The sequence below is a fragment of the Danio rerio genome, chromosome 23 (assembly GCF_049306965.1).
Source record: "Danio rerio strain Tuebingen ecotype United States chromosome 23, GRCz12tu, whole genome shotgun sequence".
In the NCBI taxonomy this organism is placed as follows: Eukaryota; Metazoa; Chordata; class Actinopteri; order Cypriniformes; family Danionidae; genus Danio; species Danio rerio.
In genome coordinates this window covers 43,058,377-43,085,000 of record NC_133198.1, presented here as the reverse complement: position 1 = coordinate 43,085,000, position 26,624 = coordinate 43,058,377, and the positions used below count along the sequence as shown (strand labels likewise).

General features: G+C 36.6%; 2 protein-coding genes across 19 annotated transcripts in view; both read left to right on the top strand.

Moving 5' to 3' along the window:
• iyd (iodotyrosine deiodinase) overlaps positions 1–7,209 on the top strand; it is a 9,438-nt gene extending 2,229 nt beyond the window's left edge. Inside the window, exons 2-5 of the mRNA NM_001324554.1 lie at positions 869–1,072; positions 3,471–3,630; positions 4,648–4,804; positions 6,785–7,209. Of these exons, the coding sequence (NP_001311483.1) occupies positions 869–1,072; positions 3,471–3,630; positions 4,648–4,804; positions 6,785–6,967 (704 nt within the window). The 3' untranslated portion in view covers positions 6,968–7,209. The remainder of the gene's footprint in view (positions 1–868; positions 1,073–3,470; positions 3,631–4,647; positions 4,805–6,784) is intronic.
• A 2,860-nt stretch (positions 7,210–10,069) lies between these two features.
• On the top strand, positions 10,070–25,725 carry sike1 (suppressor of IKBKE 1). Of its 18 annotated transcripts, none has more exons than XR_012398735.1 (7): positions 10,070–10,260; positions 14,104–14,356; positions 17,018–17,123; positions 17,197–17,339; positions 19,246–19,359; positions 22,603–23,273; positions 23,848–25,725. XR_012398735.1 is itself a non-coding variant. In XM_068216942.1 (6 exons), the coding sequence occupies exons 2-6, from the start codon at positions 14,222–14,224 to the stop codon at positions 22,714–22,716; spliced, it is 612 nt and encodes a 203-aa protein (XP_068073043.1). In that variant the 5' UTR covers positions 10,070–10,260; positions 14,104–14,221; the 3' UTR covers positions 22,717–25,725. The 18 variants fall into 18 exon arrangements, 4 of the variants coding, with proteins under 4 accessions (XP_068073043.1, XP_009295355.1, XP_009295357.1 ...); XR_012398741.1 differs by having other exon boundaries at positions 22,603–23,432; positions 25,111–25,725; XR_012398737.1 differs by having other exon boundaries at positions 22,603–23,432.
• The last annotated feature ends 899 nt before the right edge of the window (positions 25,726–26,624 follow it).

Here is a 26,624-nt window from a genome sequence, read left to right as displayed (position 1 = left end):
AAAAACAACGTTTCTCAAAGAAAGACGTAGGAAGACGTGAAGGAAGACGGTTTGACATTTCACCTACAACAGCGCATAACATCATTAAAACAAACCTGCAGCCCTGACCAGTCTCCAATAGAGAATGTGTGGCACATTGAGGTGCAAAAAGCAACAACGAAGACCTCATACTGTTGCCTACCTTAAGTAAGACTTGTTTGCAGCAAGAATGGGACAAAATTACACCTGAAACACTTCAACGCTTGGTGTCTTCAGTCCCTTTCACAAGTTCACATTTACAGATGTTATGAATAAAGAGTATTTGGCGTGCTGTCCACGGAGAGGGCTCTAAGCTCGATAAAAGCCATCCTTCCCTTACTCGTGAACAAAACCCCAAGATTCTTGAACTCCTCCACCTGAGGTAAGGACTTTCCTCCAACCTGGAGATGGCAAGCCACCTTTTAGCAGGGGAGCACTATGGCTTCAGACTTAGAGGTGCTAATTCTCATCCCACACTCTGTAACAAATCAGCCCAGTGCATACTGAAGGTCCATGTTTGATGAAACCAACAGAACAACATCATCTGCAAATAACAGAGATGAAATCCTGCGGTTCCCGAACCGGACCCCCTCCAGCACAAGGCTGCACTTTAAAATTCTCTCCATAAAAACTATGAACAGAATTGGTCATTCGGGAAATATTAGAAAGAGAAATTCACAGGAGGGCTAATCATCTTGACTCAACTGTATAACACTGTTCTAGTACTATTTTAATGAAAACATCTTACATATTGAGCCTAAGAGGGTCACTTAAAAAATCGGTCATGTTTATCCTGATGCGAGTTTCTGCTTGTGTATTGATGTTTTCTGAATCAATCGTTTGTGCACAGAGGAAAATAATGAAGACTGGATGGACACAACAGACGAAGAAAACTTACCTCATGTCCCCTACAGCCCAGTCCAGTACTCTGTTTCTGAGATGCTGGACCGCTCCGAGAGGTTCTACACGCTCATGAATCTGAGACGGTCTGTCCGCTTCATCAGTCCAGAACCTGTACCCAAAGAAGTGATTGACAATGTCATCCGCACCGCAGGTAATGCAGTTCCCATGATGCAGTGGGGGAATTTATCTTTATACCAGTTTATTGTCTGAGTTGGCAGCAAATCCCTTTTCAGCTCAAAAGACAAAGCCATTGAAAGCCTGTGTTTGTTCGCTGTCTGTTTGTTGTTGGGTTGTGAGCTTATTCAGCACAGAAAGACTGCATTTATTTAATTATTAATTTTCCTTTGGCTTAGTCTCTTTACTCATCAGGGGCTGCCACAGCAGAATGAACCGCCAACTATTCCTGCATATGTTTCACACAGTGGCAAGCCAATACTGGGAGATACCCATTCACACTCATACACTATGGACAATTGAGCTTACCCAATTCGCCTATAGCGAATGTGTTTGCACTGGGGAAACCCGGAGGACACTCACACAAACATGGGGAGAACATGCAAACTCCACACAGAAATGCCAATTGACCCAGCCGGTACTCAAACCAGCGACCTTCATGCTGTGAGGTGACAGTTCTTAGAGTTTAGATTAAAATGTGATTCATTTCTGTGGTTTAAAGCTGAATTTTGAACATGATTAGTCTTAAATATTCTAGAATTGTGATCTAAAAGCTCAAGTAGAAACATTTTATTATTATTTTTATTAATATTGCCGTTAGTTAGTTTGGGAAATTGATCAAATACCACTCAAAAGTACCATTACAAATTTACTTACTTTTATTGATAACAATACATTGTTCAAGAGTGAAAGGGACTAAGCCGAAAAGAGAATGAATGAATGAATGAATGAATGAATGAATGTTCAAGAGTGAAAGTAAACCCTTTGATTAATTAACTTACACTCTCGCATTCACACACACTCATACACTACGGCCAATTTAGTTTATTCAATGCACCTATAGCACATGTGTTTGGACTCTGGGGGAAACCGGAGCACCCGGAGGAAACCCACACCAACACGGGGAGAACATGCAAACTCCACACAGAAATGCCAACTGACCCAGCTGAGACTCGAACCAGCGACCTTCTTGCTGTGAGGTGACAGTTCTAACCACTGAGCCACTGTGCTGCCTAAACATGATACTGAAATGTTGTTACAATATTAAATACCTTGCTATTTTACTGAGCTTAGATTAAAATGTGATTCATTTCTGTGGTTTAAAGCTGAATTTTGAACATGATTAGTCTTCAGTGTTAAATAACATTAATCAAATATTCTAGAATTGTGATCTAGAAGCTCAAGAAGAAACATTTTATTATTTTTTTATTATTATTGCTGTTAGTTAGTTTGGGAAATTGATCAAATACCACTCAAAAGTACCATTACAAATTTGCTTTCTTTTAATCATAACAATAGATAAAGAGTGAAAGGGACTAAGCCGAAAAGAAAATGAATAAATGTTCAAGAGTGAAAGTAAACACTTCGATTAATTATTTTTTTGGTTTAGTTTCTTATTTTTCAGGGGTCGCTTCAGCGGAATGAACCTCCAACTTTTCCAGCATATGTGTTATGCAGTGGATGACCTCAAACTAGAGACCTTCTTGCTATGAGGCATCACTGAGCCACCTTGCCGGCCCTAAACACATTCAGAATGTAAAAAATAAAAGATTGCAAATGAAAGCTATTATTTTGAAATTTCTTTTTTTATCAAAGAATCCTAAAAGTAAAATCTATCGCAGTTTGTGAAACATTATGAAGAAAGAAAAACTGTTTTCAGCACTGATTATTGCACGAATCACTATTAGTGATTTAGTACCAATAATAAGTGATCATAACAGATAAGCAAATCATCCTATTATAATGATTTCTGAAGGATCACGACACTGAAGACTAAGAGAAATGATGAAGAAAATTCTGCTTTAAATCATAGGAATTAATGAGATTTGAAACTACACTGTAAAAAAAATGCTGGGTTCCACACAATCAATTTAGAACTTGAAGGAATTAAGTTGATGTAATCGTTTTTACAAATTTAAGTGGACTGAACATAAAACATAAAAGTTACCCCCCCCCTCCCCAAAAAAAAAAAAAAAATCAAGAATATTGTTGTTTCAGCTCATTTTAAATAAGCAGTTCGAACAAACGTCTTTTTTTTTTTTTGGAGTGTACATTTAATAAGAAAACTTATTTACTATTTAATTTTTTTACTTTTTGATCAAATTAATGCAGTCTGGGTGAGCAGAACTGGCTTCATTTAAGTGGTCTTAACCTCCTGGTGGGCCGCAGCTCTGCATTGTTTAGCTCCAACCTCCAACTCACCTGCTTCACAGTCTCTAGTTTAGTTGGATCAGCTGTGTTTGATTAGATTTGGAGAAATAAGTGCAGGGCTGCGACCGTCCAGGAAGTGAGTTTGAGATCTATGATTTAAAACAAATCTCACGGCTTCCAAACTTCTGACAGACAGTGTGTGTGTGTGTGTGTCTGTCTGTAAGGCACTGCACCTAGTGGAGCTCACACTGAGCCCTGGACGTTTGTGGTGGTTTCTGACACTGATGTCAAACACCGGATCAGAGAGATCATTGAGGAGGAAGAGGAGATCAACTATAAGCAAAGAATGGGAAACAAGTGGGTCCAGGACCTGAAGAGACTACGGTGCGTTTCAAACACACTAGAGGATAGAAGAATAAATAAACAATTTACAGTTGAATGCATTAATATGTATTAGTTTATTATTGTTTATGTACTGTTATTAATTTTTATATTTGTTCAAAGACTGAAAGAGGTCACAGAATATTATTATTATTAATGTATTGATATTGATGATTGGGTTATTAGAAATTTGCGTTTATGTGCAGTTGGACAGGTGTACCTTATAAAGTGGCCAGTAAGTGTATATCACAAGATAGTATTACAATATAAAAATATCGTAATGCTATGTTCAGTAATTTGTAAGTGTTACATTACAATAGTAATTACATATATTTACAATTGTATAACAAAAAATTATGTAAACAATATATTTATAAACATGCATTTATAATACTATACATGACATAATATTATAATGATAATTATTAATACAATTATTGTTTTTAAATAATATACACTGTAATCCAATAACAATACTCACTATTAGTAGTAGTTTTCTTAGTATTAGTTTTACATATGAATAGAGACATTTTATTATTATCAGAAAAACAACACAATATTTAAGTAAAGCACTATTGTTATTACAACAGGGCCCTCTAGTGGTCAGTTTCTGCCATATTAATGCTACCATAATTTTACTTCAGGGATTTAAAGGGATAGTTCACCCAAAAAAATGAACATTTCGTAATTGTTTACTCACCCTTTACTTGTTTTAACTCTTTGTGAGTTTCTATTTTCTGCTGAACACAAAAGAAAATATATGGAAGAAAGCTAGAAATTATTGACTTCCATAGTATTTTGGTTTTCCCTCCTATGGAAGTCGATAGTTCCAGGTTTTCAGCTTTCTTTAAAATATCTTCTTTTGTATTCCACAGAAGACAGAAAAACATAAAGGTTTGAAGTCACCTGAAGGGGTGTAAATAGTAAGTAACTTTTTTCATTTTTGGGTGAACTGCCCCTTTAAATAGCTTTAGAATTAATTTAATTTCAATAACTAAAGATCAAACATCTCTTTCACAGGACAAACTGGGTGAAGGAGTATTTAGATGTCGCTCCGTATCTGATTCTAGTATTTAAGCAGGCGTATGGAATTCTGCCCAGCGGCAAGAAAAAGACTCACTATTACAATGAAATCAGCGTCTCCATTTCCTGTGGCATTCTGCTGGCTGCTCTGCAGGTGAGACAGTAAAAGTATTTCAAAAACACAAGACAAAGCAAACAAGTTTCAGGCAGTCCAAAACCTGCGCTATAGGTGAATTGATTAAACTAAATTATGCGTAGTGTATATGTGTGAATGAGTGTGCATTGGTGTTTCCCAGTACTGTGGTGCAGCTGGAAGGCCATTTTTATAAAAGCTTGGAATTATATAACTTTACAATCATTTAATTGTATATCATGTTTATTTTATTACAGCATGACAATTTAAAATATTCATTCATTTATTTTCATTCATTCATTTTCTGCTGCTTTTCTGGGGCCGGGTCGCAGGGACAGCAGTCTTAGGAGAGAAGCATAGATATCCCTCTTCCCAGACACTTCCTCCAGCTCCTCCAGGGGGGATCCCGAGGCGTTCCCAGGGCAGCCGAGAGACATAGTCCCTCCAGCATGTCCTGGGTCTTCCTCAAGGCCTCCTCCCTGTGAGACATGGCTGGAACACCTCCCTAGGTAGGCGTCCAGGAGGCATCCGAAACAGATGCCTGAGCCACCTCAGCTGACTTCTCTCGATGTGGAAGAGCAGCAGCTCTACTCCGAGCTCCTCCCGGGTAACAGAGCTCCTCACCCTATCCATAAGAGTGCGCCCTGCCACCATTTGAAGGAAACTCATTTCGGCCACTTGTATCTGAGATCTTGTCCTTTTGGTCATGACCCAAAGCTCATGACCACAGGTGAGAGTAGGAACGTAGATTGACCAGTGCTTTGCCTTTCGGCTCAGCTCCTTCTTTACCACAACGGACCTGTACATCGGCCGCATTACTGCTGCACCAATCCGCCTGTCAATCTCACGTTCCATCCTTCCCTCACTTGTGAACAAAACCCCAAGATACTTAAACTCCTCCATCTGGGGTAAGGACTTTCCACCAACAAGGAGATGGCAAACCATCTTTTTCCAGTGGAGCACCATGGCTTCGGATTTGATGTGCTGATTCTCATCACAGCCGCGTTACACTCGGCAGCAAACCACCCCAGTGCATGCTGATGGTCCGTGTTCGATGAAGCCAACAGAACAACATCGAATAACAGAGATGAAATCCTGCGATCCCCGAACCGGACCCCCTTCAGCCTAAGGTTGTGTCTTGAAATTCTGTCCATAAAAATTATGAACAGAATTGATGAAAGGGGTAGCCCTCCCGGAGTCCAACATGCATTGGGAACAAGTCTGACTTATTGCCAGCAATGCGAACCAGACTCCAACTCTGTTCATACAGGGACGAGACAGCCCTTAACAGAGCACCTTTGACCCCATACTCTCCGAGCACCCTCCACATTTAAAATATTAAAACATTAAATTAATGTAAATTAACACTAACTTGACTGAACTTGAATATAAACACCACTACTTAACAAAGATTATTCAAACAGCGTTTGGAGTCTGTCTCTTAGCCTCTCTCTGGTGGAGAGTTGCGCCATGTGGTCATCACCCACAGCTGATGTTTAAATACCCTATTTCAAAGCATTTATTCAACAAAAGATCATTTATTTAACAATTTGTGATAATATAAAATTCTTTTCATAAAGACTGTAATACTGTGTGATGCATAAATTAAAAGCAACTGCATATTGTCGTTGCTCTAAATGTCTCCCTTCCCAAGCGACACTCGCCCCTTTAGCTTGCCCACTGTCTATTTTCAAGTGCATTAGGTGGACGTAGCAAACTTACTAAATTTTCTTTGAAACATATGGTAGGAGGGTTTCTGTTGTGCTCAGGGTTGAAAGAGTGAGAAATAAAGACTACACAGATATGAAGTTTGTCTATGACCCAAAAGTATTTATTCAGAGATTGGCATTAAAAGATCATCTCTACAGAACATTGTTGTGTACTGAACATGGTTAGTCTACATTACTGATAATAACATCTAAAAAAGCTTTACTTTAATTTCACGAGACCTTTAGATAAAAGAACACACTCCTTTCATTGAAATACTCTATTGTGTTCTAGAATGCCGGTCTGGTTACTGTGACGACGACTCCTCTGAACTGCGGCCCTCAGCTCAGATCTCTCCTCCAGAGACCAGCCAATGAGAAGCTTCTGATGCTACTTCCTGTCGGTTTCCCTGCATCTGACGCCAAAGTGCCAGACCTCAAACGAAAAGATCTGAACGACATCATGGTGCTCGTCTAACTTCATTACTAAGAATATAAACACTTTAAACAAACACAATGTCGTAAACAGAACAAATTATACACATGTTTTCAATGCATGTTTATGTGATAGAAATGAGGGTTTGGAATAATATATTTTTAATATCGTACAATAATACAGTAGTAGTCATTTCATATTCTTTCTTTTAATGTATGCTTCACAATTTGGGATCTGTTGTGATTTGGCAAACATTAAATACATAATGTTTTAGCATTTTTTAATTATGCTTCATGGTGTCATCTACACTCATTCACATTCATTGATATACACTCACCGGTCACTTTATTAGGTTCACCAACTGTCCACCTGTTCGTTTGCGAATTTCTAACCAGCCAATCACATGGCAGCAAGTCAATGCCTTTAGGCATGTAGACATGGTCAAGACGATCTGCTGCAGTTCAAACACAGTATCACAATGGAGAAGAAAGGTGATTCAAGTGACTTTGAATGTGGCATGGTTTTTAGTGCCAGACGGGCTCGTCTGAGTATTTCAGAAACTGCTAGGGTTTACAGAGAATGGTCCGTAAAAAAGAAAATATCCAGTGAGAGGAAGTTCTGTGCGTGCAAATGCCTTGTTAATGCCAGAGGTCAGAGGAGAAGGGCCAGACTGGTTCCAGCTGATAGAAAGGCAACAATAACTCAAATAAGCACTCGTTACAACAGAGGTATGCAGAAGAGCATCTCTGAACGCACAACACTTCCAACCTTGAGGCGGATGGGCTACAGCAGCAGAAGACCCCACCGGGTGCCACTCCTGTTAGCTGAAAACAGAAAACTGAGAATACAATTTGCACAGGCTCACCAAAATTGGACAAAGGAAGATTGGAAAAACTCTTCCTGGTCTAACGAGTCTCGATTTCTGCTGCATGTCAACGCCTACCTGAGTATTGTTGCTGACCATGTCCATCCCTTTATGACCACAGTGTACTCATCTTCTGATGGCAACTTCCAGCAGGATAATGCGCCATGTCATAAAGCGTGAGTCTCAGACTGGTTTTTTGAACATGACAATGAGTTCTCTGTACTCAAATGGCCTCCACAGTCACCAGACGTCAATCTAATAGAGCACCTTTGGGATGTGGTGGAATGAGAGATTCGCATCATGGATGACCTGGTACTAGTAAGGTGTACCTAATAAAGTGGCCGGTGAGTGTATTTGAAAGGGATTTGTGCTTATTTCATAGCGGTTTTACCATTGTTATGGTTTTTACAGTAAGATCATTTTCTAAAAACGGTATTAACACTAAGATTTGCATTTATTAATAAGGGTTGTAAATTAGAGCTTTTTTTAATCCAGACTGAGCATTTTTATTTTTTCATGCATTTGCAATAATTATTTAGCTAATTATTTAGTTCACTATGTGGTAATAGTGTGTAAATTGTTAGATGCTGATTTTTTAGAATTGAAGTCGTTGATTTTATTGTAAAGTCTTAATGTAATGATTTAAATAGATTTCAAAATACTTTTTTCCTTTTTCTTTTACGAAAACAGAACTTTTGTTTATTTATTGAGTGATCATCTTCTGTAAATATTAGTGTCGGTTGTTTAGATCAGGGCTGGACAAACTTTTTTGTATAAAGGGCCGAAAACCAAACTTGATTGAGGGCTGTGGGCCAAAGTTTAATATACCAAATTGTATTAAATTATATTTACCATAGGTAATTTCCTAATTTATTTCCTAAGATTTAAAAATAAACACAAAACGTTGCTTTAAAACATTTTAATTAACAATGCAGTATCATTTTTAACTTTTTACACTAAACTTATTATAGTATTGAACCAGTCATCTGCACATCGATAACTGTCTGGTTTAGCTCAGCTACCCAATCCGACCTCCGAAGACTATGCCAAATAGTTCGGACTGCTGTGTGAATCATCGGTACAACCCTCCCTACTCTTCAAGAACTGTACATATCCAGAGCAAACAGAAGGACTGCCAAAATCACTCTGGACCCCGCACACCCAACACACTGCCTAATTGAACTTTTACCTTCTGGTTGACGCTACAGAGCACTGCGCACCAGAACAGCTTGACACAGAAACAGTATCTTCCCTCAGGCAATCCATCTCATGAACACTTGATGATAGTAATTGTGGAACAAACATCACTACTTGCTATACACTTTTTATACACATATATACTTATTAAACAACACACTTCACATACCAATTTGCACATATTAGCTCCACATATAATGTTGTATATGGTAATATAGCTGTACATACACTTGTCAAATTGTATATTTGCATTCACTACTTACTTCTTCATTCATTCATTCATTTTCTTTTTGGCTTAATCCCTTTGTTAACCTGGGGTCACCACAGCGGAATGAACCGCCAACTACTTACTTCTATTTTTTTTTTAAATATATTTATTATCTGTTATTATCTGTCCTGTCTCTGTAATTCTGTTGCACTGTAGAAGCTCTGTCACCAAAACAAATTCCTTGTAGAGTGTGTGAACAGACCTGGCATTAAAGCTCTTTCTGATTCTGATTCTAAAAACATAAACAATCCCATTTATAACACAAGCCAAAGGAAAATAAATAAATTGTTAGATGCTAAGCTTTAAAATGTTTTAATGTAATGACTTAAATAGTATGATTTCAAAATAATTTGACAATCGTTCTTGATTTCTTTTACAAAAACAGAACTTTTGTTTATTTATTCTATGGTTATCATTTGAAAATATTATTGTCGTTTGTTTAGCTGCTGAAATTCATTTATCTCATAAATATTACTGTAGAGAGAGACATGTAAGCGAATCATTAGATAATTATCCTGAGCAGTTTTTAAAAAAATCTATTTTAATTGTATTTATTGTTAAAATAGTTTTAAAAACGATTAAAAACCATTTATAATTCACATTTTATGATTTATATTTTTTATAATGACTGTAGGATATTTTTTGAACTGAGTTAGTTAGTTGTTCATGTTATCAACGTCGATATTTTTAATTTATATTAATTGATAATATAAATATTATACAATTGATATAAAGAATGCTTTTAATGTGTATCCTATAGCAGGACTTTTATTTTGAAAACACGCTTCTTCTAAGCTTCTGTTTGACGTTTGTCAGTACAGGAAGTTCTTCTAGTTAGTTGACAGCTTTCCTCAATCGATTATCGGAATAGATTTCAGTTTTGTCCTACTGAATATGTAACATATCCTAACATTTGTCTTACTGTATTATTAAGACCCATTCTCGTTGAGGACTGCGGTTGGAGTGTGTTTTCGCTGAATGTGTGTGTTTTTGGACGTGAAGCCGGTGAGAATGTCGTGTTTGCTTTATGATTTCATCTCAAACAGGACTTTTTATTATTTTAAATTCATATTTTATTTTTGTTATTATTTTTATACAATGACTGTTAGTATATACTTTTGCAAAATGCATGCAAAACATAGAGAATTGTCTGGAATCAACTTCGATTCTATGTAACAGTGTTTTAATTTGTGATATTTTAACGTGTTAATTTGATATGAATTAATACTTTTATTTTGACCCCAAACAGGGCTTTTGTATGCATGTAAAAAGATTTTACACTGAGGTACAAGTGGTTTTAATATTCGCACATTTGTTCATTTTTGAACAGTGACATGCTCTGTGTTGTTTACCTCGTTACTTTGAATATTCGGTCTGAAATCGCACGTCAGTGTGACTTGAAAACAACATTAGCATTATTTAATTGACTGAACAATGTTATTGTGATAGTCATTACCTTCTAACATGATTTCCCTATTTAGAATTCAACAAACAATGCTTTACTGAAATTGTATTCACAATCTCCTCACAGCCTCTGCACTATTTAACATTTGCACATTTAAAATTTGCACATATTCATTGCACTGATTCGCTTATTTGAACTGTACATACCCGCTGCACATGGACATTTGTAATTGTTTATCTATCTGCACACTTCTGATTATTAATAGCAACCTGTACATATATTAATTTATTGTAAATCTCTGTTCATAGCTAATACAACCTGTATATAATGTTGATAGTACATCTATCTGTAAAAATCACCATAGCTTTTCTATAACTGCACTTTTTAACTTATACCTGTATCCTGCACTTGCTGCTATTGCACTGCTGGTTAGACCTAAACTGCATTTCGTTGCATTGTACTAGTACATATGTAATGACAATAAAGTTGAATCTAATCTAATTATTAAGGAGAAAGTCCCAATGTGCGAATATAAAACCAACTTTACCCTAAATAGTTTTTACGTAGTCTTTCAGTTGGAGCTGTACAATATATCATTTCAGCATTGATATCGCAATGTGTCGATCTGCAATAGTCTCATTGCAGGACATGCAATGTCAAGTTAGGTTTATAATTGATCAGCATTACAGTTCAAAATGTGGTTTGTGTAACCCTAAAATAGTGTTAAAGATTTTCATTTGTATGTGTTTTAAAGACCTGTCACTGTGTACGATTTAAGCAAACTGAAACAAAGAGGTTATAAAAGGCATATAAACCAAAATTACTTGTATTTAATTATTTATACAATGAAGACTCTACACTATACAGTGTTATCTTTTATATTATTATGGTGTTTCTGTACCTCAATACTGTTAGATTTCACAAAACAATGATCAATGTAATGTATCTGTTCAATTGTACTTTTGTACAATTGTGTTTGTACTTTATGGAGATACTGCTCGACAAAATAATCTCAATTTAAAACTATGAATTAATTCTAAATACAGTTATACGAGATCTTGTGAAATTATATTCATATCGCACTACAAACCTGATATAGCCAGGGCTCAACAATAAGGACTGCCCTATGGCCCGGGGCCAGTGTGAAAGATGCTTGGGACAATAGACAGGATTATTACGGGCCCGATTGGGAAAGTGCTGCCTTGTCACTAAAGTTTAACTTGCCTGCGACTATTTGTCAATTGTGTGCATTTTAAGCTTCAACTTTTTAGTCTTAAAATGCTACCTTCTCTGATGTCGATTGCTTTTCGGATCCTCCTATCTGATTTAATGTTTTGAGCATGCTATTTTTTCTGTATCCTGGTAACAACCAGTACAGCGAAGAGATGGCAACATGGCAGCAATATCAAGTTAAAAGTCTAATGTAAAATGTCTGTTTATAACGTCTTGGAAGCAGACATTTACATGAAAACACAACGAAACAAAATGGTGATTATTATTTTTATTTTATTTCATTTTTTTCCACAATTTTCCAGTCAGCCACCTTTTGTTAAATAATTTCAAACTGCAATAAAATACCTCCACATTTCCCATTATGCAATTTTTGTTTGCATAGCTCTGAATTGTGCTCATACATTTATTAACATTTTTCAAATATTGAAATTCTAGATTCACAGAAGTTATTTTTGACATATTATTTAAAATATGTGGCTAAAAAATAAGTATTAACTTGTCTTTTTTTATTTTTTAATGGGGCCAGTGAAAATTTTGGCAGGGCAAGTAAAAATCTGAACCATTGGCCGATTGGACCAGTAGAAAAAATCCTTAGCGTTGAACCCTGACAGCAATAAACCAGATATCGCCATAGAGCAATTCCAGCGTTATGGATGTGACATTTGCTGTAAAAACTCAAAATATAAATTCACAGAGAAAGTTTATGTTAACATTATATTAAAACATCTCTTTATATTTTCCAGAACAACTCACCACAGAGTTAAAGGACGAGAAAAATATCAATCTGTAAACATGTTTATACTTTAAATGAGGAAAATAATCATGCATTATGGATGTGACAAAAAAAGTCTACGAGTTCACAGTATACAATATACTTTGTAGAAATTCTGTGAATTAAACTGCACAACCCAAAAGAAACAACAATAATGAAAAGGATGAGAGTTGGAGCACTATAGCCTAACATGATTTATTTTATTTTATTTAATATTTTCACATTTATGAGGAAAAAGCTTCATTATGGATGTGACATCTCTCTGTTATGGATGTGACGGATGTGAAATTGCCACTTGTGTGACTTTGGTAAATCAAATAGAATAGTTTGAAAACACTGACAGATGCATTTTTGATTATTTCTAAAGTACTGTAAAATACTTGCTTACGGAAACCATTTCTGGGTATTTTGGTGAAAATTATTTTTTTTTCATGACAAGGTTGACATTTGCACGGAATTGCTCAATATCAGTTTTTGTCATATATCATGCAGGCCTAATTTCAGGTATTATTATTAATTAACACTTTGATATGAACGAATTCATATATGAATGAGCAATATCACTTTGCTCACTGTAATAAGACTGTACATCCGCAATGGTGGGAGGCATGTGTTGGCTTGAGGCCACAGGTTGAGTGATTTAGTGTCCCGCCAGTGATGATATGCAGCCATATCGCACACTGCAATGAGTGTGATGTCGACGGCATAATCATGCATATAAAAAGAAAATCAAACACGGAGAGTCTCAAAAATCTTTTTGTATGCAGAACTACATGAAGTGATGCCAAATCAGATGATTCTGCTCACATTTTAAAGGGCCATGAAACCCCCCATCAGCAGGATGTTTTCACACCTTTAGTTTGGAAAAAGTCAGGAAAGTGGGTTTGTCTAGCTGGGTCTTTTTTAAAGGAGACGAGCAGCAAATCCGGATCTCACGATTAATGAGAAAATGAGTAAAAAATGTTCCAAACAAACGCATTTCTGCCGCATGTCGCATCTACGGATCCATGCGTGAGTCCAGCAGCGCTCACATAGAGAGAAAATGAAAACAAAACCTTCACATTATGAAAGCAACTCTGGCGACCCGTATCTCCAAACAATTCTTATTCTTTTCCCACAACTTTTGGCAACACGATGTGTGTTGTCTCTCTGCCGTCTGAACACTGTTATAATGGCCCATTCACATGGGGCGTCAGCGTCAACGCTTCCTATTCACTTTGAATGGGTGATGTCAAGTGTTGGCGAACTGAATTGTGGGTCCATTGGCGCCATTCAGTGGCATTGCTCGCTGCAGAAGTTGAGATTTTCTGAACTTTTCAAACGTCAACAGAAGCGTCAGCTGTAGTCAAACTGTAGTGAGTTTATTCCTCTGCTTGTCATGTGGGGGGAGTAATACATTTTATAAATCTGTCTAACTGTACTGTTATGCCCCAGACAGACTCGTTGAGGACTGCAGTTTGAGTGTGTTTTCACAGAGTGAGTGAGTGAGTGAGTGTGTGTGTGTGTGTGTTTGTGGAGGTGAAGCTCTGGTTCTGGACTTACTGAACCCGGTGAGAATGTCATGTTCGCTGGAGAAGGTTTTGGGCGATGCGCGGACGCTTCTGGAGCGGCTCAAAGAGCACGACACCGCGGCTGAGAGCCTCATCGAGCAGTCCAGCGTCCTCGGACAGAAGATCCACAGCATGAAGGAGGTCGGAAACACTCTCCCTGACAAGGCATGATAAGATATCTATTACTGACCGCATACACAGCTCATATACAGTTCAATTAACAGCCCTCCAGTGAATTTTAATTTCTTTTTCTAAATATTTTCCAAATGATGTTTAACATACTAACATTTTTAAGCAACGGTGGGAAATGGATAGTTTTTGACTTCAACTGTATATGACACTTAGGTGCATGTGCCGGATGATTTCTAGTTGTGTGCATGTGTTGCTGCATGTAGATTGCACAAAATGACCTGCTTGCTGTTGCACAGAATGAAGCTTTTAGTGAAGAAGTTATTTTTCCTTAATATCTTAGTGTTTTTGAAGGCGAGGCAAGTTTATTTATATAGCACATTTCATACACAGTGGCAATTCAAAGTGCTTTACATAAACAGGAATAAAAGAGACGAGTATGAATGAAATAAAAAACAAATAATATAAAAACAGATGAAAACAGCGTAAAGTTTTTCCATATTCCAAAATACTGGTGTATCATATTTTCTCATTTTACTCTGGGACTTATTTTACTCTGGGACTCACCATTCTGGTGATCCTCTCCCCTCTCCCCGTGGACCCTTTTTGGTACCTATTAATCGATTGGATGTCTCCAACAGATTTGATTTTTCACCTGGAATCGAAAAGTTAAGCTTTACAGCTCTAATTACGTAAAAGGTATTGATCTCAGCCAGATGCCAGGGACTTTAACCCCTACCTGCAAAAATTATCTGTGGCAAGGATCTAACTTGTTGTAATTACGCTGCTACTTTCTTTTAGTAGAAATATCTAAACATCAAGATCTGTTTACCTAAGAAGCAAAATTAGACATCTTGTTAATTTCAAAACTGAGTTTGTGCTTCTCAAAATACAAGAAAATATTTTCTTTTTCAAATAATATTTCAAAATTTTTTAGAAATGTGATTTAAATAATAATAATAATAATAATAATAAAAATAGCTGAACAAAATTTTTGAAATCCAATGCAATGTTATAAATTGCTCTGACATCTCATTCTATATGCGTTATGACTGATAAGATTATATTATAAACATGTACTGTTGACAAACATTAAAACAGTCTCGAATATCATAAAAAGTTAAATTAGTGGAAATAAAAACTTGATAAATTCTTGAGAGTTTAAATTTGGACTTGAATTGAGTTGAATAAGTCTAGAATAAATGCTTTGCATAGTTTTGATGTGAAACTGAAATTTCAGCTGATTAAAATGTTTGCAACTGTCGATAATTTTGATAAATTTGATTTATTCGTTGTGAATTAACCCGATCCTGATTTATTTTCTCGATTAGGAAAAAAATAAATAAATAAAAAATATATTTAGAGAGAGATAGATATAGATACACACACACACACACACACACACACACAGTTGAAGTCAGAATTATTAGACCCCCTAAATTATTATTAGTCCCCCTGTTTATTTTGTTCCCCAATTTTTATTTAATGGAGAGCAAATTTTTTCATTCATTCATTCATTCATTTTCTTGTCGGCTTGGTCCCTTTATTAATCTGGGGTCGCCACAGCGGAATGAATCACCAACTTATCCAGCAAGTTTTTACACAGCGGATACCCTTCCAGCTGCAACCCATCTCTGGGAAACATCCACACACACTCTCATACACTACGGACAATTTAGCCAACCCAATTCACCTGTACCACATGTCTTTGGACTGTGGGGGAAACCAGAGCACCCGGAGGAAACCCACGCGAAGGCAGGGAGAACATGCAAACTCCACACAGAACCGCCAACTGAGCCGAGGTTCGAACCAGCGACCTTCTTGCTGTGAGGCGAACGTGCTACCCACTGCGCCACTGCCTCGCCCTGCACCGATAATGTAGATTTTAATTAGTTTAACAACAAAACACAAGTAAATAGCGCATTTCCGCCTAGTCTCGTCCTATATTGTTTGCCATGCATCTTTAAATATTCGCTCTTAAATAGCATGTCAGTTTGGCTTGCACGCCAGCGAACAAGCACTAGTCGCATTTAACACAGACGGCAGAGGAGGGACTGTGATTCAGGGATTTATGCTAAGCTGTTATCATTGTGGAAGATCACCTACTGCACCTTTAATGTTTTTTTTTATTTTTAAATCGTTCCAATTTTTAATGTTGGAATGTTCTAAATGAATAGGGCATAGGGGGATAACTGGGAATAGAACACAGCCAGGAACTGTGCTTCTAACTACAGCTTTAAAGGTGCAGCTTCAAGTGTACAAGTTTGCAACGCAGGTTACGAATGTTCGTTGGAGTGATGGATTTGGGAAACGCCAAATCAAGGAACTATGTTTGTAATGACAGAACTTGAGAGCTTAGTTGGCTAACGATGGTTTTCAGAAACACACCCCAGAATTGTTGTCAGTGATTTGCATGACACCACCACCAAATGAAGATATGCATGTTTTGCAAGATTGCTCTGTCTGTAAAACATATCTTATTGGACTGTCCCACTTTTTATTTTTGTAGAAATATAACTTGTTTTATCATATTTGATATAGTTTTTCTGAATTGTTTTTATCCTGAAAATAGCCCGAGATGCCGACTTGCCGTTAGATGAAAACATATGCTACAACACATTAAATAAAAGAACAACGACCCAATATGAAGTTCCTGTGTTTTCCTGTGTTTAGTACATGGAGGAGAACACCGAGTATCAAGAGCTGTCCAGATACAAGCCTCACGTCCTGCTGAGCCAGGAGAACACCCAAATCAAAGAGCTCCAGCAGGAGAACAGAGGCAAGACTTCTTCACAGCGTCTCTGCTTTTGTAAGGTGAATGGCTGACTGAAGTGTGTTTATGCTGTTCACAGAGCTCTGGCTCTCTCTGGAGGAGCACCAGTACGCCTTGGAGCTGATCATGGGCCGATACCGCAAGCAGATGCTGCAGATGATGATGGAGAAGAAAGAGCTGGACACCAAACCTGTGCTCAGTCTTCACCAGAATCATGCCAAGGTGCCAGTCTGTTGGTGTTTTTAAATGTTTGGAGACTTCGCTCTTTTTAAAAGTTTTGTTGGCTTCTTATATAATGTCTGTAGGAAACTATGCATATAAGTTATGCACATATAGTTAGTTGTTTATATATTCTGAGAGTGACGGAAGATGAACTTAATTGCATGATTGTTAATGCTTCCTAAAATGGGTGGAGCTAAACTGTTTGGACACCTTTTGCTTGTTTGCAACTCTCTGATTGGTAGAATTTTATTTGGAGCATATTGTTACAAATTAAATTAAAAATCCTTAATCATAAAGAGGTTTAAGCAAAACATTGCAAGATAACAGGGATTAAAAATATACTCCCTGGTGCCCTCGCGCTCTCTCCCCACCAAAAAATAAACCAAAAACACAACCACTGAGAATTAACAAGAAAATATTATTTATTTACAGAAAATAAGAAGCAAAAATAACATCAGGTGGGGTTCAGCCAAAATAAATGACAATAAACCAAACTAACTAAATTAGAGAAAACTTCCCTGGAAATAAATAAGAAAATAAAATACAGAAAATTTAACTCCCTACTTACAACACAGGAGAAAACGAAAATAATAAATAGAAGCCATCAAACCTCCCTACCATGCTCCAAGCCAGACAGGGAGACAGAAAACCCGGGTTTCTCCAATTAGAATGTACAACTTCACATTGCTATCTCACAAAAATGCCATATAAGAGACATCAGCAACAAACACTCATATTTATCACTCAAGCAATAATATCTACACAGAGAATAACAAGCGGGGAATAGAGAGAGAGAGAGAGAGAGAGAGAGCGGGGAGCTGCTGAATCAATGCTCTCTGAGGTTTAAATAAGAAATACAGCCACCGCCAACCAGGATCTGACGTAATCCGCTTCACCTGCCAATACTTCGAAATGAGAGAGAGAGAGAGAGAGAGAGAGAAACACCACACACACACACACGCACACACACACACACACACACACACACACTACACCACCACAACAACTACTCGTAACACCTTCCCACCAAAAAGATGCAAACAAGCAGTTTGTATCTACCCACCTAACTCAAACCTCAACTTCAGCACCATAAACTCTGGACAGCGCATCTGCAACCACATTTTGCAAACCTTTCTTGTGCCGTATATCCAAATTAAATTCCTGGACATCCAAAGACCATCTCATTAATCGCTGGTTTGAATTGTGCATCCTAAAAAAAACAAGAGGATTATGATGGGTGCACACGAATACACACAAATTGGGAACGAACTTCCACCCAAGTAAACCCCAAAATGTTGCAATGCTAAAAGCAGTGCTAAAGCCTCCTTTTCGATCGTACTATATCTGCGTTGACATGCAACTTTTTTGAGAAATAGCACTTTCCTGAACCAGAACTGCTCCAGCCCCAGTAGCAGAAGCATCCACTTCCAATTTAAAGGGACGCTCCAAGTCCGGTGCTGAAAGAATAGGAGCGTTACACAGCAAATCTTTTGCTGCTCGAAAAGCCTGATCACATAAAGCAGACCACACAAAAACTCTTTCAGTGCTCAAAAGATCAGTTAGTGGGGACACTAACTGTTTTGCATCAACTGGACACACATGTCCCTGACCTACCTTTTTTCCTAAGTACACAACTGTGGCTTTGGCAAATTCACAATTGGCTAAATCTAGGTATAAACTGAAATAAAACAAAGAGATCGTTTCAAGAAAAACGTTCCATCAATTAACAACCAATAACAAGTCTGATTTTAAAGGTTTATTCCTCGAAAACAGTTGCTCTATGGAGAAATGAAAGAAGTTGGGAACTCACCGGTTGTGTTTTATGAACTGTTTTATTTCAAATTGTCTTTGTGTTCATACGTAAATCAAGCAAAATGAACCTAAAATAAGTCTGGTTTTTTTCCAGGAGGTTCAAAGCCAGTTGGGACGGATCTGTGAAATGGGTCAAGTAATGCGTCAAGCCGTACAGATGGATGACCAGCACTATTGCTCTGTGAAAGAGCGACTGGCACAGCTTGAGGTAACAGCTCTGTTTTGCTATTTTAAAGGTTTCTAATTTAGTTTTCTAGCTCTCCTACAGTGGGTTTACATCCATTCAGGCCAGGGTCAAACATTTTCTTATAGTATCCATTGCAATATCGACTCATTTTCATTGGTTCAAAGATCCTCGCCTTACTGAGAACTTTCTCTACTCAGATTGTCCAGATGGCTCAGTTGTCTGTAATTGGTTGACCAATCAGGATTGCATGATTTTCAAAGTAGTCGTATCACAGATGTTTTCACACTGCTGGGCTAGCGTTTCGTCGCTGCTTTGTTTACACTGCAAGATGGATCGGTGACAGGGGTTTTCACATTGCATGACTTTACTATAGGAAGAATCGCCGACAACTTCATTCAAACTACGTCTCACAGTAGTATATCTTTTGTTATTAACTACATAATGAGAAAGAAGCCTTTAATGGGGTAGAAAATGTACATATTTGCTCACCTGGGTTTGAAGGGAATTAGCCATTTCTCCTCAACGTTGATAATAAACTAATTTCTTTCTGTATGAAACGTCAAACAGACACGGTTGCTCCTGAGTCCTGTCAAACCTCAACTAGTTTTTCCTCCATTTCGTGGGTCCAAATAAACCGAAAAAGAGCGCTTTTAACTTCTCCCCCAGCCTCCCGCTGGCCTGCTGCAGGTACACACACGCACACACAAGTGAATGCCGCTCTCTCATTGGCTGTAGGCGATCGCTGATGTTATTTTCAGTAAAAACTCAATTCACACGGAATGATTTGATTCGCAGACAGCTCCAGATATTCAGCACGCCAAATATCTCACAGGCATCGGCGACTCATCGGCGATTCTTTCAGATTGCGTCTTTGATAGTTCATACTGTGTGATTGTCACTCACAGCACCGATTTGCCTGTGATTTCAGGCATTTGTCTGCGATTTCTCAAAACCTGTCGGCGAGCCAAAATCGGGGCTGAAATCACACAGTCTGAACTAGGCATTACACTAGAGTATGTTTGTAATAAAAGTCTTATGACGCATAAGTTTTGTTATGATTACAAGTAGCATCCACACTACTCCAGCAACTTTGACCAATGGAAATGCAGTGTTTTGAAGGAAGAAAATTAGGTAGGTGATCATGTTGGAAGTTACCTAGATGGGGACTATTTTCAGGTGCTGCATAATGTCATTGTGTCTGCTGGAGCCAAAGTATGGCAGCTCTTTGATTATTACAACAGAATGAGAGTATAGTCCTTGGTTATAAAAGGCTAAAAAAAAATGATTTTTTTTTTTCTGTTAATCTTAGTCCATGATAGAACTACAGAAAAAAATCAAGGTTTGAATTGCAAAATTATCAAAACTCTTCAGTCAATTTTAAGTGAGATGCTTACGGTCTAATCCAATTCAATGATCTATGCTAAGCTACTCTAAAAGGGCTCCCAGCAGACCCAGAAATCAGCTAAATGGATTAAAAAATGGTAAAACTCTTTAAAACATCAATGACGTCAAATAGAGCCATGAAAAAAAAACTTTCTAAAGACTAGAAGCAATAAGGAAGTAGATCTGTTCAATTAAGAAAGTTTCACTTTTGATTTTGGCCTCCACCGACTATGAAAAACAATTATCAAAATAAAAAAAGATTATCATGTCATATTAGATTTATTCATGCTTTTTTCTTTAAATAATAGTTTGAAGCATACACTAAACTGACACCGCTAAGGGTGTCAAAATGATTTGGCCTATGCACTATGTCGCTGTAGAATAATATTGCAAATGGGGCGAGGGCGAGTTAATAAACCACTCCAACTACTTACAGGGTTCGTACGGGTTCTGGAAATCTTGGAAAATGCTTGATTTTTAATAGTGTTTTTTAATAGTGACTTTTAAAAGTGCTTGAATTTGAAATTGCAGGGCTCGAAATTTGTTTACCAGATTTAGGAGATTTAGGTTCACACAGAATGCATATTTGCACATAAAAACGCCAAACGCAGTGCTCAGGAATAGTTTAAAACAGTTGACATGTCAACTTGCAGCAGTAAACAAAGCCTGCAATGCCTGTAAAAATACTAAATATAAGATATAAGATATTTTGAATAAAGTAATATTGATGAAAGATGACAAATTATGGTTTCCAAACAGTTGACATAGGAACAGTTCATTAATTTGCAGCAAGAATATTATATTCTACATTAGGGATTTAAGTTGTTGTTACAGGAATTTTGAATAGCAATGCACATGAAGTTGGAAAAGGTGTAAGAACCCTGTACATATATCACGTGTTTTATTTCAGTCAGTTTATCAGTGACTGTTAAAATTACAGTTTAAGTTTTCATTTATTTGTTAATTTTTAATTTTATTAATTTTAGTTATCTTTTTTTTTTTGTTATATATTTTTAACAGTTTTAATCTTAGTTGCTCAATAAATGAGCTATCTATCCATCTATCTATCTATCTGTCTATCTGTCTATCTATCCATCCATTCATCCATCCATCCATCCATCCATCCATCCATCCATCCATCCATCCATCCATCCATCCATCCATCTATCTATCTATCTATCTATCTATCTATCTATCTATCTATCTACAGTTGAAGTCAGAATTATTCGCCCCCCTTTGATTTTTTTTTCTTTTTTTTTTATATTTCCCAAATGATGTTTAACAGAGCAAGGAAATTTTCACAGTATGTCTGATAATATTTTTTCTTCTGGAAAAAGTCTTATCTGTTTTATTTCGGCTAGAATAAAAGCAGTTTTTAATTTTATAAAAGCCATTTTAAGGACAAAATTATTAGCCCCTTTAAGCTATTTTTTTTCCCGACAGTCTACAGAACAAACCACTACACAATAACTTGCTTAGTTACCCTAACCTACCTAGTTAACCTTATTAACCTAGTTAAGCCTAAAAATGTCACTTTAAGCCGTCTTAAATACTTGAAGTCAAATATTATTTACTGTCACCATGGCAAAGATAAAATAAATCAGTTATTAGAGATGACTTATTAAAACTATGATGTTTCTATATGTGTTGATAAAATCTTCTCCCCGTTAAACAGAAATTGGGGAAACAATAAGCAGGGGGGTTAATAATTCAGAGGGGCTAATAATTCTGACTTCAAATCTATCAATCCATCTCTCCCTCCCTCCCCATCTGGAAGTACAATTTTTGACAAAATAAAATAGTTATATAGCACTTGGTGTGTGATTTGCACTCTAAATGCACTTTCATATGTTAATCTAATGCGTCCTTTTGTTGATGCAGATTGAAAACAAGGAGCTCCGGGGTCTGCTGTCCATCAGCTCTGTGAAGCAGCACAGAGAGGAGAAAAACCCACCGGAGACGACATCTGAGACTGTGGAGAAACAGGAGTCCTAATGGAGGATAATGTTACTTTAGACAGCAGTTTGTGCATTTGTGTGTCAGCTGACCTGGTGTCCACTGACACTAATATCTCTATTGGGTTTTCTAGTTTCCTTCAGAACTGTCCTGGCGGTGGTTTTAGCTCTCTTATGTCCGATCATGCACTTTTTCTGATGTTTAATATTAGAGTTATTAATATTTTAGTTCAGGAAAGACCCATGACCTCTTTGCTTTTAATAATAGACTCTTGAATCGTTAGGCAGATGTGTGTTATAGATCATTTCTTTCTCTGTTTATGTTTGAATTTTCCAAAGATGTAAGTGTTTTTAATTTTAAAATAAGCTTTTTTCGGTCTTAAATTGATTTGTAGCTTCACATTCACTAGGTTTAGAGGGATTGTGGATAGTTCAGCTGAAAATTTTATATTGATTTGATGTTTTGATAAATGTTGGAAGCCGATAACCATTGACTTCCATTGTGTTTGATTTCTTACAATGGAAGTTAATGGTTACATGATTCCAACATTCTTTAAAATATCTTCTTTTGTGTCCAGCATAAAAAAGTGAGTGTAGGTAAACATATTTTTTTTTTGTGTGAACTCTCCCTTTTAAATTGATGTTGATAATTTTATGAATGTTGGAAACCAGTAACCACTGACTTCCATTGTGTTTGATTTCTTACAAGTCGATGGTTACCGGTTTCCAACATTGTTCAAAATATCTTTTTTTTGTGTTCAACATAAAAAAAGAAACTCGTTAAGCCACTTTAGTGTGAGTAAATGTTCATTTTTGGGTGAACTCTTTCTTTAAATTGATGTTGATATATTTTGAAGAATGTTGGAAACCGCTAACCATTGAATTCCTGTATTTGATTTCTTACAATGGAAGTCAATTGTTACAGATTTACAACATGCTTCAAAATATCTTCGTTTGTGTTTAACATAAAGAAACTAATCAAGCCACTGGAGAGTTATTTTGAAGAATGTTGGAAACCGGTAACCATTGACCTCCATTGTATTTGATGTTTTACTATGAAAGTCAATAGTTACAGGTGACCAACGTTCCTCAAAATATTACCCATTGTGTTTGATTTCAGAATATTTCCCATTGTATTTGATTTCTTACTATGGAGGTCGATGGTTACCAGTTTCCAACATTCTTCAAAATATCTACTTTTGTGTTAAGAAACTCATTAAGACACTTTAGTGTGAGTAAATGTTCATTTTTGGGTGAACTTCCACTTTAAATTGATGTTGATAAATCTTGAAGAATGTTGGAAAGCGCTAACCATTTACTTCCGTTGTATTGGATTTCTTACAAAAGAAGTCAATGGTTACCAGTTTTCAACATTCTTCAAAATGTCTTCTTTTGTGTTTAACATAAAAAAGTGAGTGTAAGTAAACGTAATTTTTTTGTGTGAACTCTTCCTTTTAAATTGATGTTGATAATTTTATGAATGTTGTAAACCAGTAACCACTGACTTCCATTGTGTTTGATTTCTTACAAGTCGATGGTTACCGGTTTCCAACATTATTCAAAATATCTTTTTTTTTGTTCAACATAAAAAAAGAAACTCGTTAAGCCACTTTAGTGTGAGTAAATGTTAATTTTTGGGTGAACTCTTTCTTTAAATTGATGTTGAGATATTTTGAAGAATGTTGGAAGCCGGTAACCATTGACTTCCATTGTGTTTAATTTCTTACAATGGAAGTTAATGGTTACATGATTCCAACATTCTTCAAAATGTCTTCTTTTGTGAGTAAACGTAAATTTTTGTGTGAACTCTCCCTTTTAAATTGATGTTGATATTTTTAAGAATGTTGGAAACCAGTAACCACTGACTTCCATTGTGTTTGATTTCTTACAAGTCGATGGTTACCGGTTTACAACATTCTTCAAAATATCTTTTTTTTGTGTTCAACATAAAAAAGGAAACCCATTAAGCCACTTGAGTGTCAGTAAATATCAATTTTTGTGTGAACTCTCCCTTTAAATTGATGTTGAGATATTTTGAAGAATGTTAAAAACCGTAAACCATTGATTTCCAATGTATTTAATGTCTTATTATGGAAGTCGATGGTTACCGGTTTACAACATTCTTCAAAACATCCTCTTTTGTGTTCAACATAAAAAAAGAAACTCGTTAAGCCACTTTAGTGTGAGTAAATGTTCATTTTTGGGTGAACTCTTTCTTTAAATTGATGTTGATATATTTTGAAGAATGTTGGAAACCGGTAACCGTTGACCTCCATTGTATTTGATGTTTTACTATAGAAGTCAATAGTTACAGGTGACCAACGTTCCTCAAAATATTTCCCATTGTATTTGATTTCAGAATATTTCCCATTGTATTTGATTTCAACGTTCCTATTGTATTTGATTTCTTACTATGGAAGTCGATGGTTACCAGTTTCCAACATTCTTCAAAATATCTTCTTTCGTGTTCAACATAAAAAAGAAACTCATTAAGCCACTTTAGTGTGAGTAAATGTTCATTTTTGGGTGAACTCCCCCTTTAAATTGATGTTGATAAATCTTAAAGAATGATGGAAAGCGCTAACCATTGACTTCCGTTATATTTGATTTCTTACAATAGAAGTCAATGGTTACCGGTTTTCAACATTCTTCAAAATGTCTTCTTTTGTGTTCAACATTAAAAAAAAAACTCATTAAGCCACTTGAGTGTTTTGGGTGAACTACCCCTTTAAATAAGCAGGCGTCTGCGTTGGGAGCGTATTTTGTATATGTGAAAACAGATTAATAACAGGCTCATTAACGAACCTCAACCTCAGATATATTGGTATTGTTAATGTTATATGTATTCTGCGGTATTGCATCTTTAAAGCGTCTCGATGTGATAATCTTGTATGACTTTCACAGTGATGAGAATCCTCTGAAATTTGCCAGTCTTTATTATTACTGTTAATTGTTGTATTTTCATCTCAGGAAAGCAATCATGTGTGTCACAGCTGTTATTTTGTATTCTTCATTATGTAAAATAAAATAGGAATTCTTTCAGTTTAAATGTGACCGATTTCGTCTTGTATTTAAGTTGCTGTCTGTTTGATGAATCATTATATGACTGTTTTGTGATGTAGAATATGCGAGTAAATTTCTCTTTGTGTTCATACAACAGTTCTGTCTGGTTCTCGAATCTGATTGGCTGATAGCCGTGCGATATTCCCCTAATAATAGCGCTTACAGCCTCTTCACCCGTGTGTATTACTCCGCCCACGTAGAGTGACCAGATCAATAAACTCACTACAGTTTGACAAATATTGCAGCTGTTGGACAACATAACGTACCTTTAACACTTTTTATGTGAGAATGTCTTTGTTTAGATTACAACTATGCAGTTTATGTATAAGGATAGTGCCTATTTTAATTATTTATAATTTCTGAGGCTTTTTCAGGATTAATTTTTGTGATCTCCCGATTGCAACAGAGAAATACTGGGAAATGTCTCTAGACTGATGCCATTTCACGCCGTTCAGCCTAATAATCTTAAAATGTGAGCAAAATCACCTGTTTTGTCATCACTTGAGATAAAATCATTCAAACACTATAGCTCTAAAGTGACGTTGGTGAATTAGTAATGGCTTCTGCTGTTCTGACGTCAGCTGCAGATGTGAATAAATGGCGGAAGAAAGTAGTTACTCTTACAAAAGCATTTTGAAACTCTCTGGGCTCTAATTTGACGGTCCATGCACAGAGCGCAAAACGCAGGGCGCAAACGCTTTCAGGGCGTGTCAGAACGCATTTTTGCTAATTTAAGGACGGGAAAATCCGTTTTGCGCCGTGGTGCATGGTCTTAAAGGGTTGAGTTTATTTTCTTAATGAGTTATAGGTGTGTTTTGAGAATAAACCAATTAGAGCCTCATCTCCCATTCCCTTTAAGAGCCAGCTGCCTCGCACCAAGAGCGC